The sequence below is a fragment of the Lolium perenne genome, chromosome 4 (assembly GCF_019359855.2).
Source record: "Lolium perenne isolate Kyuss_39 chromosome 4, Kyuss_2.0, whole genome shotgun sequence".
NCBI classification, from domain to species: domain Eukaryota; kingdom Viridiplantae; phylum Streptophyta; class Magnoliopsida; order Poales; family Poaceae; genus Lolium; species Lolium perenne.
In genome coordinates, this window is record NC_067247.2 from 377,853,471 (window position 1) to 377,871,399 (window position 17,929).

At 45.6% G+C, this 17,929-nt stretch overlaps 1 protein-coding gene across 1 annotated transcript; it reads left to right on the top strand.

Moving 5' to 3' along the window:
* The first annotated feature begins 14,742 nt into the window (after positions 1-14,742).
* Positions 14,743-17,580, top strand: LOC127297165 (butanoate--CoA ligase AAE1). Its single transcript, XM_051327461.2, has 2 exons — positions 14,743-15,354; positions 15,942-17,580. Exons 1-2 carry the CDS (start codon positions 14,821-14,823, stop codon positions 17,385-17,387), a joined length of 1,980 nt encoding a protein of 659 aa, XP_051183421.1. The 5' UTR covers positions 14,743-14,820; the 3' UTR covers positions 17,388-17,580.
* The last annotated feature ends 349 nt before the right edge of the window (positions 17,581-17,929 follow it).

Genomic DNA, 17,929 nt, shown 5'->3' on the forward strand with positions numbered 1-17,929 from the left:
TACACCACCAAATTCTTTAAGAAGGGTTTCTAAAACAAAATCTTTCTTTTCCCCTTCCTCCATATCACCGAGTGTGAGAAACATGTGTTGGATTATAGGATTGAGGTTAACAAATTTAGTTTCCAACATGCGAACTAAAGAAGCAGCAGCAATTTCATAAGTAGGAGCAAGTTCTGCCAAGTGTCTATCTTCAAAATCTTCAGCGGTACTAACATGAGTGAAAAAATCTTCTATATTATCTCTTCCAATTATAGACCCTCGGCCTACCGGTATGTCTTTTAGAGTGTAGTTAGGAGGAAACATGATGAAATAAACAAAAGGTAAATAAAGTAAATGCAAGTAACTAATTTTTTTGTGTTTTTGATATAGAGAGCAAGACAAGTAAATAAAGTAAAGCTAGCAACTAATTTTTTTGTGTTTTGTTTAAGTGCAGCAAACAAAGTAGTAAATAAAATAAAGCAAGACAAAAACAAAGTAAAGAGATTGGGAAGTGGAGACTCCCCTTGCAGCGTGTCTTGATCTCCCCAGCAACGGCGCCAGAAAAAGAGCTTGATGCGTGCAATTAACACACGTCCGTTGGGAACCCCAAGAGGAAGGTGTGATGCAGACAGTAGCAAGTTTTCCCTCAGAAAGAAACCAAGGTTTATCGAACCAAGAGGAGCCAAGAAGCACGTTGAAGGTTGATGGCGGCGGGATGTAGTGCGGCGCAACACCAGGGATTCCGGCGCTAACGTGGAACCTGCACAACACAACCAAAGTACTTTGCCCCAACGAAACAGTGAGGTTGTCAATCTCACCGGCTTGCTGTAACAAAGGATTAATCGTATTGTGTGGAAGATGATTGTTTGCAGAAAACAGTAAAGAACAAGTATTGGAGTAGATTGTATGCGATGTAAAGAATAGGACCGGGATCCACAGTTCACTAGAGGTGTCTCTCCCATAAGATAAATAGCATGTTGGGTAAACAAATTACAGTCGGGCAATTGACAAATAGAGAGGGCATGACAATGCACATACATGATATGATAAATATAGTGAGATTTAATTGGGCATTACGACAAAGTACATAGACCGCTATCCAGCATGCATCTATGCCTAAAAAGTCCACCTTCAGGTTATCATCCGAACCCCTTCCGGTATTAAGTTGCAAACAACAGACAATTGCATTAAGTATGGTGCGTAATGTAATCAATAACTACATCCTTGGACATAGCATCAATGTTTTATCCCTAGTGGCAACAGCACATCCACAACCTTAGAACTTTCTGTCACCTTGTCCTGATTTAATGGAGGCATGAACCCACTATCGAGCATAAATACTCCCTCTTGGAGTTAAGAGCAAAAACTTGGCCAGAGCCTCTACTAATAACGGAGAGCATGCAAGATCATAAACAACACATAGGTAATAGATTGATAATCACCATAACATAGTATTCTCTATCCATCGGATCCCGACAAACACAACATATAGCATTACAGATAGATGATCTTGATCATGTTAGGCAGCTCACAAGATCCAACAATGAAGCACATAAGGAGAAGACGACCATCTAGCTACTGCTATGGACCCATAGTCCAGGGGTGAACTACTCACTCATCACTCCGGAGGCGATCATGGCGATGAAGAGTCCTCCGGGAGATGATTCCCCTCTCCGGCAGGGTGCCGGAGGCGATCTCCTGAATCCCCCGAGATGGGATTGGCGGCGGCGGCGTCTCAGTAAGGTTTTCCATATCGTGGCTCTCGGTACTGGGGGGTTCGCGACGGAGGCTTTAACTAGGCGGAAGGGCAACGCAGGGGGCCACACGAGGGCCCCACACGCTAGGGCCGCGCGGCCAAGGCCTGGGCCGCGCCGCCCTAGTGTGACGGCGCCTCGTGGCCCCACTTCCTTTCCCCCTCGGTCTTCTGGAAGCTTCGTGCAAAAATAGGACCCTGGGCGTTGATTTCGTCCAATTCCGAGAATATTTCCTTACTAGGATTTCTGAAACCAAAAACAGCAGAAAACAGCAACTGGCTCTTCGGCATCTTGTTAATAGGTTACTGCCGGAAAATGCATAAATACGATATAATGTGTATAAAACATGTAGATATCATCAATAATGTAGCATGGAACATAAGAAATTATCGATACGTCGGAGACGTATCACCCGGTAGTCCTGGTTCTTGGGGAACCCATGCTCTTTACAAATTCTGGCAAGAGTGCAGAGCACTATGGTTGAAACAAGAATAGGGCAAAGCTTCCAATATTGTGCATGTCTTTCAAAAATTTAAATCTATACGAACAACCAAGATCTACTCTATGTAGTTGCAATAACGGGATTCGGTCGATATCATCTCACTGACTAAAGCGGAAGAGCCCGATGAAGATGATCATCCAGGCAATCCCCACAGCTAGGAGATAACTCCCAATCGCGAGGATATCTCCTCCTTGCTCGAAGAGTCGAATGGACGATTCCTCGATGTAGTCCACGCGTTCAGAGGTACAATCCGCGAGGGCTTCACCGTCTAGGGCTAGGCTACTAGGTGAGAGTGGTGCATCCTTTCGATATATGTGGAGATGGAGAGATATTGACACAACCAACCAAAGGGCCAAGAGATACTCCGAGGAATTTTCACACTACTTAAGGTGAGGGGCACATCTATTTATAGGTGGAAGAGGGGGCACCAACTTGGGAAGGGGGCAACCACCACCCTTGAGGTGCCTAGGGCTGATCGTCTCCCCTCCCTAGGTCGGTTCAATAAGGGGTGGGTCGGCCACCCCAAACCTAAGGCCCACCCTCTAGAAGGAGGCCAAGGGGCGGGGGAGTTGGCGGGCTCCCTATAGCCCTGGTGGCCTTGGCCGATCACCTTCTCTCTATCCACCGGAACTCTTCCCTCTCTTCTTCGGGTGTCCTCCGGACACTTCCATATTTCACCAAAACAAGTGTTCCCCTATATGAAATATCACTGAAATGATCCCAGAAATAATTCCATATACCTTGGAACACTTCTGATGTTACCCTGATTCAGCTATGACCTGCTCATACTGACTCGAAGTTTTTCTCTCTTAGTCAAAAAATCTCGGGAACAACTAAAGACGCTATCGAAATTATTCCGGACAGCTTCTCTCAACCACATACCAAAAATACAACTCTCACAACAGGTTGTGCAACCTTAAACGTGGGACCCAACATGTTCAGTATAGTGAGTGATGAGTCCGAACACCTTCGAATCAATAACCAATGTTGGGATCTGGACATTCACATTTGCTCCTTTGCATAGTTGGAACTTAACAAACCTTTGTTGCACGATATATTGATAACCCAACGTGAGACTTGGTATTCCCATGATCAAAACTCTTTGATTACTATACCTGTTATCCTCGATCTGGTACCAATTCTCTTTTTTCTCGTTTCAAGAATATTGATGTTATCCTATGACCACTATCACAATGTTTTTGCGCATATATTTTACTTGATATCACAATACCGAGAGGGCCAAGTTCATATCTATCCTTTGTCAGGAGGAACAATTCCCAGTCATGAATCATTAATCTTTATATATCTTCACATATACCTGAGCCTTAACCTTTTGAACACTCAGGGTTAACCGGTGAGGGTGGATAACATCAAAGCATACCCTCCGATACGAGCCACCATAATATTCTCATGGTTAAGGGAATTTTACATAATTAAACAATTTAACATATTTTCTATTAACTATAATAATGTCTCATAGCATGTCAATGACTTGGATCTATTCATTCCGAATTTTCGGCCAAATAATCCACCCTCTTTGATGTTAGCATAGACATGCTCATGATCATAAAAGTTTTTTCAACTCATAACAAACAAACCTCTTTTATTAGATGTTGATGCATGTAAAATGCATGCATGAACTTTGTAGTTTGTTGACACATATTCCCATATATTTGCAACATATATGATGTTATATCCATGTGTTTTTATTTATTTTTGGTGATTTACCAATGATCCCCTTTATTTGGGTTATACCTCTGCAACACAGGAAAATCTTGTTTTATTTATTTTTGACTTTTAGGGACCTTAACGAAGTCAAGTTGAGCTATAGTTTCGGGGATATCAATATTTCATCAATAGAAGCATCTGAATTTCTTGGACCTCACGAGATGGGCCATGAGGACCAAAAGAGGGCTAGTGGCGTGCCCAGGTAGGGTGGGCACGCCACCCCTCTCTCTTTTCCTCCTCGGTCGTCCGATTCGCTTAATTCTTTCGCACATGAACTTCTTTTGACCTAAAAAAACCCTATATATAGGACTTCCTGAGGCTTCCTCGAGGAGAGCGTGGTGGAATCACAGAAACACCGAAACAAAGCCAGAACCAGTGAAGATTGGAGGGGGAACTCCGCCGGAGTCACTGCCAGAGGTATATCCACCTTCTCCAACATCTCCACCATCATCACCATGATTAAGAGGGAATATTCCACCTCTGGACTATGGGTTTTTGGCAGTAGCTATATCTCTAACTCTCTCTCTCTCTCATTCTTCATAGATTGTAGTACCATATGAGCTGCCCAACATGATTACGGTCATATATGTAATTCCTATGTGGTGAATATTTATTCTATCATATTGATATATGGGATTGGAATCTATTATGTGTAAGATGTCTTGATAGATGCATATCATGTACCCCATGCTTAACTGCTTGTTCTGGTCCAACTTCTATGCAAGAACATGTGTGGGGAGAAGTGTGTTCAGATGGAGTAGCATGGTGGTAGTGATTGAATAGTGACAACAAATTCATGATCTACTATGGTATTTACCTTTCTTTTGCTGCCTCACTAGAGATAAAGTGAATATATACATGTGCTATGTTTATCATGTGACTTTGTGATAATCTTGTTTGCTCAAGGTATCATATTTGATATTCAAAAATTATGCCATATTACTTAAGTCTATACTCTGTTGATTTTTAATTCAAGATAGCTTGGAGTTTTCCCTTTCTTGAGGAGTATAAGAGAGATGTGTTGCATCATCTCTATGTTAGGACATAATGCCCATATGAATGTTTATCAAGCACATATTGAAGTTCAACCAATATTATGCCATTAATGGATTGTTAGTGTCCACTACAACTGAAAGGATTGTATGCCGCACCTAGAGGGGGGTGATTAGGTGCTACCCAAATTTTTGGTTCTTTTTCAATTTAGGATTGACATAAAGGTAAATTCTCTAGATATGCAACTATGTGAATTTATCTAGATGACAAGGTATACAACTAAGCAAGATATAGCTAGACAAGATATAAAGGCTCAATCAAGGATAGAGGTAACCAAGAGTGGAGCACGCCGAGATACAGAGATGATTCCCGTAGTTCATTCCTTTTGAAGGGAAGTACATCTACGTTTGGAGGGGTGTGGTCGCTACAAAGGCCTAACCAACGGCACGAAGGCCTTACCCAGGTCTCATGTGAGCAACGCCACAAAGGCCTAGCCTACTTGTCCACTAAGGAATTTCCTCAAGGCGGAAACCGGGCCTTTACAAGGTTCTTGGGGCACACATACACAACCGAATTGGAGTCTCCCCATATATGTAACAACACAACAACAACAAGAACAAATCAACCACAAACAACTAGGGTTTCCAAATGGAACACTAGCAAAGGGGCCCTCAAGAAAAAAAAGGGGGAAATGCAAATCGCTATGGTTAAGATGTAGATCGGGGTCTTCTTCTTCGATTCTCCAAAGCTCAAGAGATTTGGGTGGTTGAGGGAGGAGATCTGATGATTTTCGTGTTCTTGGTGGCTCAACAATGGTGGAAGAAGTCTTGAGGGTTCGAGAAACTTACCAAGGTAGGTGAAAGGTCCTATTTATACCACCCAGCTGATTCTAACTGTTGGAGCGTCTTCAGCGGCACTACCGCCGAAAACGGGTGGCAATACCGTTCCTGGCAGGAAGTCCAGAGACAGTCGACGCAGATGATCAGGGACGACACTACCGCCAGAGGACAGCGGCAATGCCGCTAGTTCCATCGGAGGTTCCACCACTCCCAGCGGAAGTGCCGGCCGCACCGGCGGTAGTACCGCCCAAAAGAGAAGCCCGATTTCAAGTGCCGCCAGGGGCGGAGGCACTGCCGCCAGTCCTAACGGCAGTACCGCTCAGACCAGCGGTAGTGCCGCCCAGATTTGGTAGAACCAGGGAAAACTGGTTACCTTCATATTTTCTTCTCGGGGACTATCCCGTCTATAATCAGTTAAGTACTTTCTCTGCAACACTTACCAGCATATTAAACGATCACCGATGTTGTCGCCAAACACACAAAATATTAGAGATCATGAAATGCTCTTTCAAGAACTTAAAAAGAGAGTAGACAAGTGAACCCATCAACCTCGGTCCATTTTAAATCATTATAAAAACATTTCCAACACTTTTACCTTGCTTTACATTTTCTAATGTTATTTAATCCAATAATACAAAAAAATACTATCTCTACATACACACACACAAAAGCCAAATACCACTAGCCTTTATTTGCTTTGTTCTAGTTTACTTAAGTTGTTTACTTTACTTTATTCTTATCATTGTATTTCCTATTACTAATCCGAAACCTTGTGCTTGACAACCATACGGATGAGTTGGGGACACAAGGCAAGAACTTTATTTTGTTGGTTGCTAGAAGAGGAGAAGGAAGAATTCAGCTCCGAAGCCGATTCCCCGAGAGTTCAATATAAACCCTCGATTCGCCCTTGTGGGGAAAGTACGCTTGCTACAACATTCTGCACTTGGAGTCCCAAAAAATTGGTACACATAGAGTTGTTTCCATCAAGCGATATTTGGTGACATCATCAACCATCATCAAGTACAATTTTCTGACGCCGTTGCCAGGGAATTGTAAGAAGCTACATCACTTTGGTTGTAGTGTCGTTAATCCTCACAGCAACAGCTATAACATCTTCTGGCACCGTAGTTGCGAAGAGGGACATCACATCAACATCTTCATCAACCTTGTATAAACATTTAAGCTTGGGGAGCTTGCACCACTATTAGATTTTGTTTCTCCTTTAGATTTTCAAAATAATTTTCTATGTCTTATTTTAGTATTTCTTTTTAGTTTCTCGTTAAAACACATAAAAATAGTATCAAAATTTTGCTTGAAAACATGGGATAAAGAGGTGCAAAACTTTGTGACTACATAAATACTCCTAATGATAAATTCATTGCTAGCCCATCACAACACCTGACATAACTGCTGAAAGTTTTGAAGTAAGTCCTAGTCTAAACCTCATAGCTAAAGAACAATTTGGGAAAAGTTATAGTGAGGATGCTTCTATGCACTTGCATGATTTCTAGGAAATTTGTGACATGCAAAATTTTAAAAGTGTCAAAAATAACATTGTCAAACTTAAACTATTTTTTATTTTCACTTCGAAGCAAAGCTAAAGAATGGCTACTATCATTACCTTCTGCTAGCATGAACTCTTGGGATGACCTCAAAGAAGCCTTTATAAAGAAATATTACCCACCTGTTAAAATTCTACAAAATAGAAATAATATCTTATCATTTAGGAAAAATGATAATGAACATGTAGCAAGAGCCTAGGAAAGAAATAAAAACATGCTTAGAACTTGCCCATCACATGGAGTAAATGAATGGACAGTCCTACACTCTTTCTACAATGGGTTAAATTATATGTCAAGAAGATTGATACATTCTGCTGCGCGGGCGATGCTTTTATGAGTAAAACAGTGCGTGAAGCTAAATCCATCCTAAAAGCATGCTACACAACCATAGTCAATGGCATACTGAAAGAGGAGCAAACCCATCTAGGAAAATAAACTCTATTGAAGAAGTAGATCATTTATCAAATAAAATAGATACCATATTTGCCTACATATCAAAGCAAAATATTGAAAATGTTCCCTTACAAGAACTAGTTGGAAACACCAATGAAAATGTAAATGTCAACTACATAAGAAATTTTAGTAATAATGGATATGGGAACAACTATAACAACTCTTATCGTAGGTCACCTTATGCTAAAAAAAACTATAGAAATCGCCCTTTCATTCCATACCCTAATTCCAATAAAAAATGGAAGCCTATCATGATCCCATAAATTGGCGAGAACTCTGAAAAAGAGCAAGAGCCAAATAAAAACCTTGCTGAACAAGTAGCTAACCATGCTATTATGATCGAAGAATTACACAAGTCACTTTCATCCATAAGTTCTGACATTAAATTATTACAACCCCAAACGTATGGCTTAGATAAATCTTTGTCAAAACTAGTTGACAACCAAATAACCCTAGTAAGTATGTCTGCAGGAAACCACAAGGACCACCAGCCATTGGTATGAACTCTATCACCATTACAACAAGTATACCTTTCACCTCTGAAGAAACATACAATGAATTAATGCAATATACTGATCTTCTTGAACCACTCCTATTACAATTTGGAACTCCCATGAAAGAATAAATGAAACAAGAAGAAGAAAATATTATGCCTATTGATACGAAAGAGCCACCAATGATTACAAATGATACACAAATAATATGTTAAAATGCTAAATGAAACAAAAGAGCATCTACTTGATCTTGATAAATATATCTTGCATGAACTTATTAATATTCTACAATAAAAATCCATTAATGTTCATCAAGCATGATTTGGCTCTTACATTGCAAACTTTGTAATCGAAGAAGAGACAGAAACATACAATAATGAAGCTATGATACCACAAAAGCTTGGGGATGTTTGGATCCCCAATATTTTAATCACTATTGGAAAAGATACCCATCATGCTATATTAGATCTTGGATCTAGTGTCTCTTTTCTATCTAAAGAATTATATGTTCTACTATAACTCAAAACTATGGGAAAATGCCCAATAGATGTTTTTCTTGCTAATGACTCAACAACACAAGCCTTAGGAAAAGTATATGATATAATGGTTGATTTACATATGACTTTTGTGCTTGTTGATTTTCTTATCATGCACATGGGGAATAAATCCTCTTGTCCTATAATCCTTGGAAGACCCTTTTTGAAAACTACAGGTGCAATGATTGACTCAAAGGAAGAGAATGTGAATTTTCAATTCCCACATAAGAAGTGCAAGGAACACTTTCCATGGAAGTAGGAGTTAGCACAAAGATACAAGCTACCACATGATCTACATGCCACTTGAAACAAGTAAGTAAAGCATATGTATATGGCTATAAAGAAAGCGCTTTGGCGGGAGGCATTCCATATTATTTTATTTGTAGTTTTTCCTATGCACTCTTGAAGTAGCACGAGAGTTTATTTTTAGTTATGTCTTTGGTCATTCAAATAAAGTACCAAGTTTAAACCATTTGGATGTCTTAAAGTTGTGAAACATAAGAGTAGTTGCTGATTTCCGCATGCTACTTTTGCAAACGAACTCGGAAAAAAAGAAACTAGTTATTACGAAAACTAACAAGCATGAATTTTGACTTATTTTGCAAAAAAAAACTATATCTTTTTGGTAAAATGCCTATAACTTTCGCATATGAACTTGAGAAAATGTTTAATATATGAAAATGTATCTACGCGAAAAGTTACATCTGAAAAATAATTGTACCTTCGGCCATTTAGCCAATTTTTATATTCTCAAACTGCGAAACGGAAATATGAAAAAAAATTCAGATTTTAGGTTTTGCCAAAAAAATTGATATGATACTAACATCAATAAGGTGACATAGTGACCAAGAGGTTAATATGATTGATATGATACCAAGAGGTTAACAGAAGTGTGATATCGTGACCGAGAGGTTAATAGGATTGATATGATACTAATATTAATAAGATGTGCTGGTGTACTTGGAAGCTTGTTCGGAAGTAACTTAAAAGTTAAATGTGCTTGGGCCGAAGTAGTAGTTCGAGGATGGGTGACTGATCGGGAAGTTTGACCACGAGTAAGTACTTTGACTAGAGATTAAGTGTAGCTACATACTAAACTTGTAAAATTACGGAAAATACTAGAAATTCTGGGGGGGGGGGGGGGGGGGGGGGTACAAAAAATTAATGGAAAACACACAAAAAACGTCCTCCAGCCCGGCCCTCAATTTGCCCCCATGTGGAGGCATTTAATCCCAGTTTGTCTTATCTTCATTGCCGATTTCGTAGTCCCGATTATCTAACCGGGACTGGAATCAGTTCCCAACTGAGACTAGAGGCTCTTTTCTACTAGTGAAACCTCCCAATACTGAATGGCTAGATTACAAGAACCAAACCAATGTCATCCTAGAACTTTATTTTCTTACCATTTCCTACTTTCTCGTTGGTATCCTATTTTAACAATTTTAACAGCCCACAACACACCCTTCCAAAATGAGTGAACCGGAGCGGGACGTTAAAAGCATCCATGTTCTGATGTGATAAAGCTGAATACTAACGGTATCTTCCTAGCTGGAGAAGGAGTGGCAGGTTGGGGGTTCATCGGCCATGATGCAGATGGAGATGTATGTATCTTAGAGCATCTCGAGCCGTCTCCCCCGACTAGGCCCCCGGCAGGTTTTTTTTTTCATCCGGACGACGTTATTCGGCCCAGCCACGCCCCCGGTTCCTCGTTTTCCCCGAAATAGACCCTTAATCCATCTGAAGAGCCCAGGTCATCCTCGCCCCCGGGGTGCGCTCTGGGACGCCGGACGAGAGAAAAGCAGGGATGGGCCCGCTCTGTCGGCGAGAGAACACACGAACCTCACCACTTTCTCGTCGCAAATCCCCCTCCCCTCTCGTTGCTCTGTCGCCGCCGGGACCACCCCTCGCCAATCTGCCGGCCGGTTGCCTAAACTCCGCCGTCCCTCCACCCAGCAGCCTATATTCCGCCGTCCGTCGTGCCGTCTGCCTATATTCCGCCGTCGGGCAACTCCTCGACAGGTGTTCGTCCATTTGCCTGGCCATACATGGACTCTGACGACGAGGAGGAGCAGATGTTCGCCGAGCTTTTTGAAGAAGAGATGACAGCCGCCGCCCAAGACGAGGAACACATATTGATCCTAGCTTGCATGTCCAGCTTGTACACCGAGAAGGCCATTGGTCGCCGCGGTGGGTCGGCACCAGGTCACCGGAAGTGCAAGCCGAGGCAGCGAATGGAGGGCTACTGCATGCTCTACGCCGACTACTTCGCCGACAGTTCATTGCACGGTGAGGCTGTTTTTAGGCGTCGTTTCAGGATGAGCCAGAAGATCTTCCTGAGAATTGTGTATGCCCTTCGGATGAAATTTGGATTGCACCGGCATGGAAGGGCTTTTCGCCCTCCAAAAGTGCACGGTGGCTATGTGGATGTTGGCCTATGGAGCTCCTGGTGATTCTGCTGATGACTATCTTCGGATGGCGGAGTCCACCGCCCTTGATTGTTTCTACCGGTTCTGCAGGTGGGTGATAGCAGTGTTCGGGGACATCTACTTGAGATCACCCACTGTCGAAGACACTGCTCAGATCCTCGCTTTTATTGAAGTTCGAGGATTTCCAGTGATGCTTGAAAACATTGACTACATGCATTGGAAATGGAAGAACTGTCTGTTTGCCTGGCAGGGAATGTACAAGGGTCACAAAAAAGGCTGCACTGTGACACTTGAGGTAGTGGCTACCCATGATCTCTGGATTTGGCACTCCTTCTTTGGTATGCCGGGATCCAACAACGACATTAACGTCTTGCAGTGCTCGCCGATCTTCTCCAAGCTTGTTGAGGGTCATGCTCCCTCGGTTAACTTTGTGATCAATGGTCGGCAACACAACAAGAGATACTATTCAAATCGTTGGATACTTTTTGACGCCCAGATGCTTGTCCATGCAGTTAAGTCAAACAAGCTTGATATTGCACCGAATGGTGTGCTCTTTCGAGAGATTAAGGCTTTAGCTTGTTTAAATTTCAGTTCTTTTTCGATTTTTTTTGCTTACGGGATATGTAATAAAATTGTAGACGCTTTAGCTAGGGCGCGTTTGGTATCCTGCATGGCCATTGGCTCGCATCGGTCCAGCTTTTTTGGCCCGTTTGGTTACCTGGCCGAGCCTGCGTTCTTGCAAGAACTGCTTCTCAAAGCACCATCGGGCCAGGCCCTAGAGGTACGCCCGGTTCGGCCGTTTCTAGCGAGCCACCCCTGTTTCCGCAGAACTAGAGAACGTCGCGTCCTCGCAGAGCCACCGCGGGAGATGGCGGGAGCTCGCACGGGACAGAGAAATCTCGGCGGGATGAATTCGGTCATCATGCTTGAATTTTCGCCACCGTATATAGGGGCGGCTCTTTCACCAGCAAATCTAAATCCCCCATTTCCCCCCATTTCGAGCTCATCCACCCTTCCCGATCTAGTGACAAGGCCGGCTCTTCCTCACCCACATGGTCGACGAGGCTTCCGGTGGCGACGTCGGCTGTGGCGGCGGCTACTGCCCGCGGATGGTCATCTTCTTCCTTTGCGTCGATGACTTCGTTTGTGGTAAGCTTCTGCAAACCCTAGCCTTAGATCTAGATCTTTTGGGTACACAAGGAGGGTCTGAACGATTCCATTTTAGGACATTCCTTCGTCGCCGATTGAGGTTGTGGAGGTTGTCCAGGTTGCATCTGACTCTACCACGGGGACCGTTGTCACCGTTGACTCTTCCACTAGGACGGTGGTGTTGCCTGCATCTTCGCTATGGTCCCCTGCTTCCCTAACATCGGTGCTGCGTGTGGCTCCGTTGACTGTAAGGCCGCTCTTACTTATCTTGTTGTTCATTGATGTGGTAGTGGTAGTTCATTGATCTGCTAGTGTTTGTCATGTAGGCGATCATACCTTTGGGCTACCCTGATCTGTCTACGCCTACTGTGAATGCTCAGCCATGTATGATTGCAAGCAAACCAGTCATGGTTTGGAAACCTGAGCTATCAGAGTTTGTGCTGAACTGGTTGGTTCAGCTCGTCCGTATCGGCGTCTCACTAGTAGGAAAAGCCTTATAGATGAGATCTTATTTCTGTGGCGCACCAGCTACATATGCGCCACAGAAACAATTTCTGTGGCGCACCTCACATGGTGCGCCTTATAGATGAGATCTTGTTTCTGTGGCGCACCACCCATGCGCCACAGAATGTGGTTTTTGGTGCGCCAATAATGAGCCTTTTCCTACTAGTGTCTACTTCAACATGGGATTCAAGGAGCAGCAGATGAAGAAGGTAGCCGCGGATGTTCTTGCATTCGTTGGCGTACATGTCACCACTCTTCAGCTCTACAACCACATCAGAAACTGGAGGACGAAGTGTAGCGTCATTATGAAGATGAAATCCGATCGCATGCTAGACTGGAGCGAAGATAGTTGCTGCTTCTACGGCGGTGATGAAGAGACGACGGACGAGTACATTCAGGTACGAAGCCTCATTGAGTTCCTTTATAGATCTGAAAGTATTATGTGAATGTCGTCCGCACTAACAGTTGTTCCTTTTCGATTGCAGCGCTACCCGAAGCACCGTTAGTATGTCGGCACCCTGATCACGAACTACGCTCAGATGAAGATGATCTTACCGCCACGGTTTGTGTGCAAGGCACAGCTGTTCTAGCCTAACTTGCTGGTCAGGGCTATCGACTTCATTGCAGACAACGAAGCAGAGTATGCCGAGTACCGTAAGCTGCATCCACCGGAGAGGAGGAGCTGGCTTAGGACCTGGCTCTACAACCAGTTTCCTGCTTAATGTTTATGCTTCCTTCGTCATGATCTGCTGATTTTGTGAGGTGATCTTGTATCCCTCCATTAGCTAGCACTTGCTACAACCTAATCCTCGGTATGTAACATTGAACTTGTTCGAGGTGGTATTATACTAACCCCTCGTGATGAAACTGTGATGCATCATGAAGTATAGTTGCTTCGCTCGTGATGCATCGCCCACTAAGTAGTTGCTGTGTATTACCAGCACCTTTTGTGATGAACTAAATCTGATGGGTGTTGTTATTTAGTACTGGTTAACCTCACCACTCCAAGTGAAGGGGTTACTACAGCACGCAGCTATCTGCAATCAAACAGGCTGTGAGCTGCACGAGTAGAGAAGAAAGTACTGAAAACGGGCAACCAAACAATGGGGTCTAGGTTCCCTCTCCGTCGCAGAAAAGACCGCTCAGTCTACCAAACGACTCGCCTTTCATGGCACATGGTCTGTTCGCGACGTGCAGGGAGACTCATCTCGCTGGCGCAGTGGTACCATACAGGCTACCAAACGCACCTCTTGTGTTTCAGTGCAAAGATGGTATCGAAACCCCAAGCGTACGGCCGGGCCATGTGTAAAACTCCTTTTTACATGCAACTGTATGTGTAGGATTGTCATCCACCACACATCGTGCTTTGAGATTGGTGAAACTTTTTGTTCCCTTTTTGACTAAACTGAAACATAATTTAAATAAATTTAAACAGTAGAAGATGTTTCATACGTTTCATAAACACGTTAACAACATATGTGAAACTTTGTGAAACTTTCTGAAACATACTTTGAACAGTAAATAATTTTTCATAAGTTCATGTTCGACAATTTCAGAAATATTTTCACAAATTTTTGAAAACTAAATCAACACATGGGTGACGTCAGCATGACGTTATCACTCCTTTACCTACCTGAGCCGGTAGAATCGCTGCGTTCCATGTGCCTACCTTTGCCCAACTTCCGATGTTGCTATACGCAAGTTGTTCAATGGAATGAGTTTTCCATTAAAAAAAAAGAGCTCCCGTGTCAGGCACGTAAATAAACCAACGATCCACAATGTCATGTCATCCGCGCGTGTACTCTCGTTTTATCCTGAGAGCAACACAGCATCTCCGCCATTTTCATTTCCCTATCACTCGCCACTCTCCTCTCACTCGCCACTCGATCTCACTCGAGGCCATGAGCAGAGCCGCGCTGCTCCGTAGACTAATCCACTGCCGCCGCAGCGTCGTCATCAGCAGCAGGGACAGCATCGAACCAGTCCATCAGCAGCTGCAGCTTCAGCGTCAGCTGATCCAGCTCCGCCATTTTTCTAATCCCCACCGGGGTTATCATAATCCCAGTCCCGATCTCGCCGGCGCGCGCGCGTTAACTAAATTATCCCCGCCATGGCCACGCCGCCCGCGCGCCCCGTTTACTTCGCCTCCTCTCCTCGGCGTGGCATCCCTCTCCTTCTTCTCCAGCCTTGTGGGAAGAGAGAAGAAGGAGGAGGCGGAGGTGCTGGACATGGACGCCGGCACGGTGCGGTGCGCGGCCAACTACGCGCCGCTGACGCCCATCAGCTTCATCGAGCGCGCCGCTGCCGTCTACGGCGACCGCCCGGCCGTGGTGTACGGGGAGGCGCGGCCGACCACGTGGAGGGAGACCCGGGAGCGCTGCGTCCGCGTGGCCGCCGCGCTCGCCGCACGGTTCGGCGTCTCACGGGGTGATGTGGTGAGTCGATCAGTGCGCGCAACCCGACAAGCTGTCTTGTTTGGCCTATATCTCTCTGGTAACTCTGTTCCATCTTGATATTGGCCCAAGCCAGACAGTAAGCAGTTCTTCATTTCACGTCCTGCTAATCCATGGCCATTAGTAGCGTTTAGCTGTTTCAACCTTTTTAGGAGCAATTCTGAATTGATGGAACGGATTTGCTGTCTTCTCATAAAATGAAATTGCTGTGGCCTGACATTGCGTCTTCTCATGAAATGCTAATGGCCGCTTGGGCACAGTGGGTAGCTGTTGGGCAATGATCCGTGCACTCATTGATCTTCCGGATTTCCATGTGGAATGCTGGCGATGGGAATGGGATAATGTTTGGCCACAAAAAGAAAATACTATGTGCCCATGGTATTCCCATTCCCATCCCCATCATGGAGTATTTTCTTATGCGCCATGGAGTATAAGATCAGAGCAGTGTAGCAATTAATTTCCATGGGGCCATGCACACCATGGGCTGTATTGCCAAGATACCATGGGCTCATGCTGAGCAATACAAAGATTTTTCATTAGATGTCGCTAACCACGCCGCCAATGTGCAGGTCGCTGTCCTCAGCCCCAACGTGCCGGCGATGTACGAGCTACACTTCGCCGTGCCAATGGCCGGCGCGGTGCTCTGCACGTTCAACACGCGCCACGACGCGGCCATGGTGTCCGCCCTGCTAAAGCATTCCGGCGCCAAGGTGTTCCTCGTCGAGTCGAGCCTCATCCAAGTCGGGAGAGCGGCCCTGAAGCGCCTCGCGGCCGACGCCGCCAGCCTCCCGGTCCTCGTAACCATCTCGGACGACGCCGACCCCGCCGGCTGCACGGACTACGAGGGACTCGTCAGGGACGCCCCGCCGCAGTTCGACATCCGGTGGCCGGAGAACGAGCTGGACCCGATCGCGCTCAACTACACGTCCGGCACGACGTCGCGGCCCAAGGGCGTGGTGTACAACCACCGCGGCGCGTACCTCAACACCGTCGGCACGGTGCTCGCCTACGACATCACGCACATGCCGACGTATCTGTGGACGGTGCCCATGTTCCACTGCAACGGCTGGAACCTGCCGTGGGGCGTGGCCATGCAGGGCGGCACCAACGTCTGCCTGCGCCACTTCACCGCCAAGGTCATCTTCGACAGCATCGCGCGGCACGGGGTGACGCACATGGGCGGCGCGCCGACGGTGCTCAACATGATCGTCAACGCGCCGGCCGGGGACCGGAGGCCGCTGTCGGGTACGGTGCGCGTCATGACGGGCGGCGCGGCGCCGCCTCCCCGCATCCTGTTCGGGATGGAGGGGCTCGGCTTCGCAGTGTACCACATCTACGGCCTCACTGAGACGTACGGCCCGGCCACCGTGTGCACGTGGATGCCGGAGTGGGACGCGCTGCCGGGCGAGGATCGCGCGCGGCTCAAGGCGCGGCAGGGGTTCCACCACATGGCGATGCAGGACGTCGACGTCAAGGACCCAGCCACCATGGAGAGCGTGCCGCTCGACGGGAAGACGGTGGGCGAGGTGATGTTCCGGGGCAACACCGTCATGAGCGGGTACTACAAGGACATGGCCGCGACCAAGGAATCCATGGCCGGCGGATGGCTGCGCACGGGCGACCTCGGCGTGCGGCACCCGGACGGGTACATCCAGCTCAAGGACAGGGCCAAGGACATCATCATATCGGGCGGCGAGAACATCAGCTCGATCGAAGTGGAGTCGGTGATCTTCAGCCACCCGGCGGTGCTCGAGGCGGCGGTCGTGGCGAGGCCCGACGACCACTGGGGGGAGACGCCGTGCGCCTTCGTCGAGCTCAAGGATGGCGCCAGTGCCACGGAAGCAGAGATCATAGGGTTCTGCCGGGAGAGGCTGCCGCATTTCATGGCGCCCAAGACGGTGGTGTTTGAGGCTCTGCCGAAGACTTCGACGGGGAAGACGCAGAAGTTTGTGCTCCGGGAGAAGGCCCGGGCAATGGGCAGCCTGACGAAGACCACCGGAAACAGCAAACTGTAACATTTGTTCGTCTGAATCGAACACTTGGTGTGTGGTTGCACAATGCATTTTCAGAGACTGCGATGTTGCCGTAAGATTTACCATGGCATTTTAGTGGGTATTAACCTGGGAATGTTCGAGATTTTCTCGTGGTACAAAAGAAAGTTCTGCTTGATGGTTTCCTTGAAAATAAAAAAGACAAATTTATTTGGAACTTTTTGGCGATGTATGGGACTGCTTATGAAGAACATAAGCAAGAGTTTTTGGATGAATTATCATCCTTAACTCAAAATAATAATATCCCTATCGTTGTTGGTGGGGATTTTAATTTGCTAAGGAAAGTTGAGGACAAGAATAATGGGATAGTGAATTTCGAATGGGTTAACAAGTTCAATGAATTGATTAATGGTTCTGGCTTAGTGTAGTTGCATAACTCCAGCAAGAGGTTCACTTGGACAAATAATCAAGTTGTACCTATTATGGCCAATATTGATAGGATCCTTGTTTCTACATGTTGAGAATCTCATTTCCCCGTGTCAGCTTTAGCACGACCGGGTAGTGAC

Coding starts and splice junctions, on each gene's coding strand:
- LOC127297165 (XM_051327461.2), top strand. CDS start 14,821: ATGAGCAGAGCCGCGCTGCTCCGTAGACTAATCCACTGCCGCCGCAGC. Junction 15,355..15,941: donor GCGTCTCACGGGGTGATGTG/GTGAGTCGATCA, acceptor GCCAATGTGCAG/GTCGCTGTCCTCAGCCCCAA.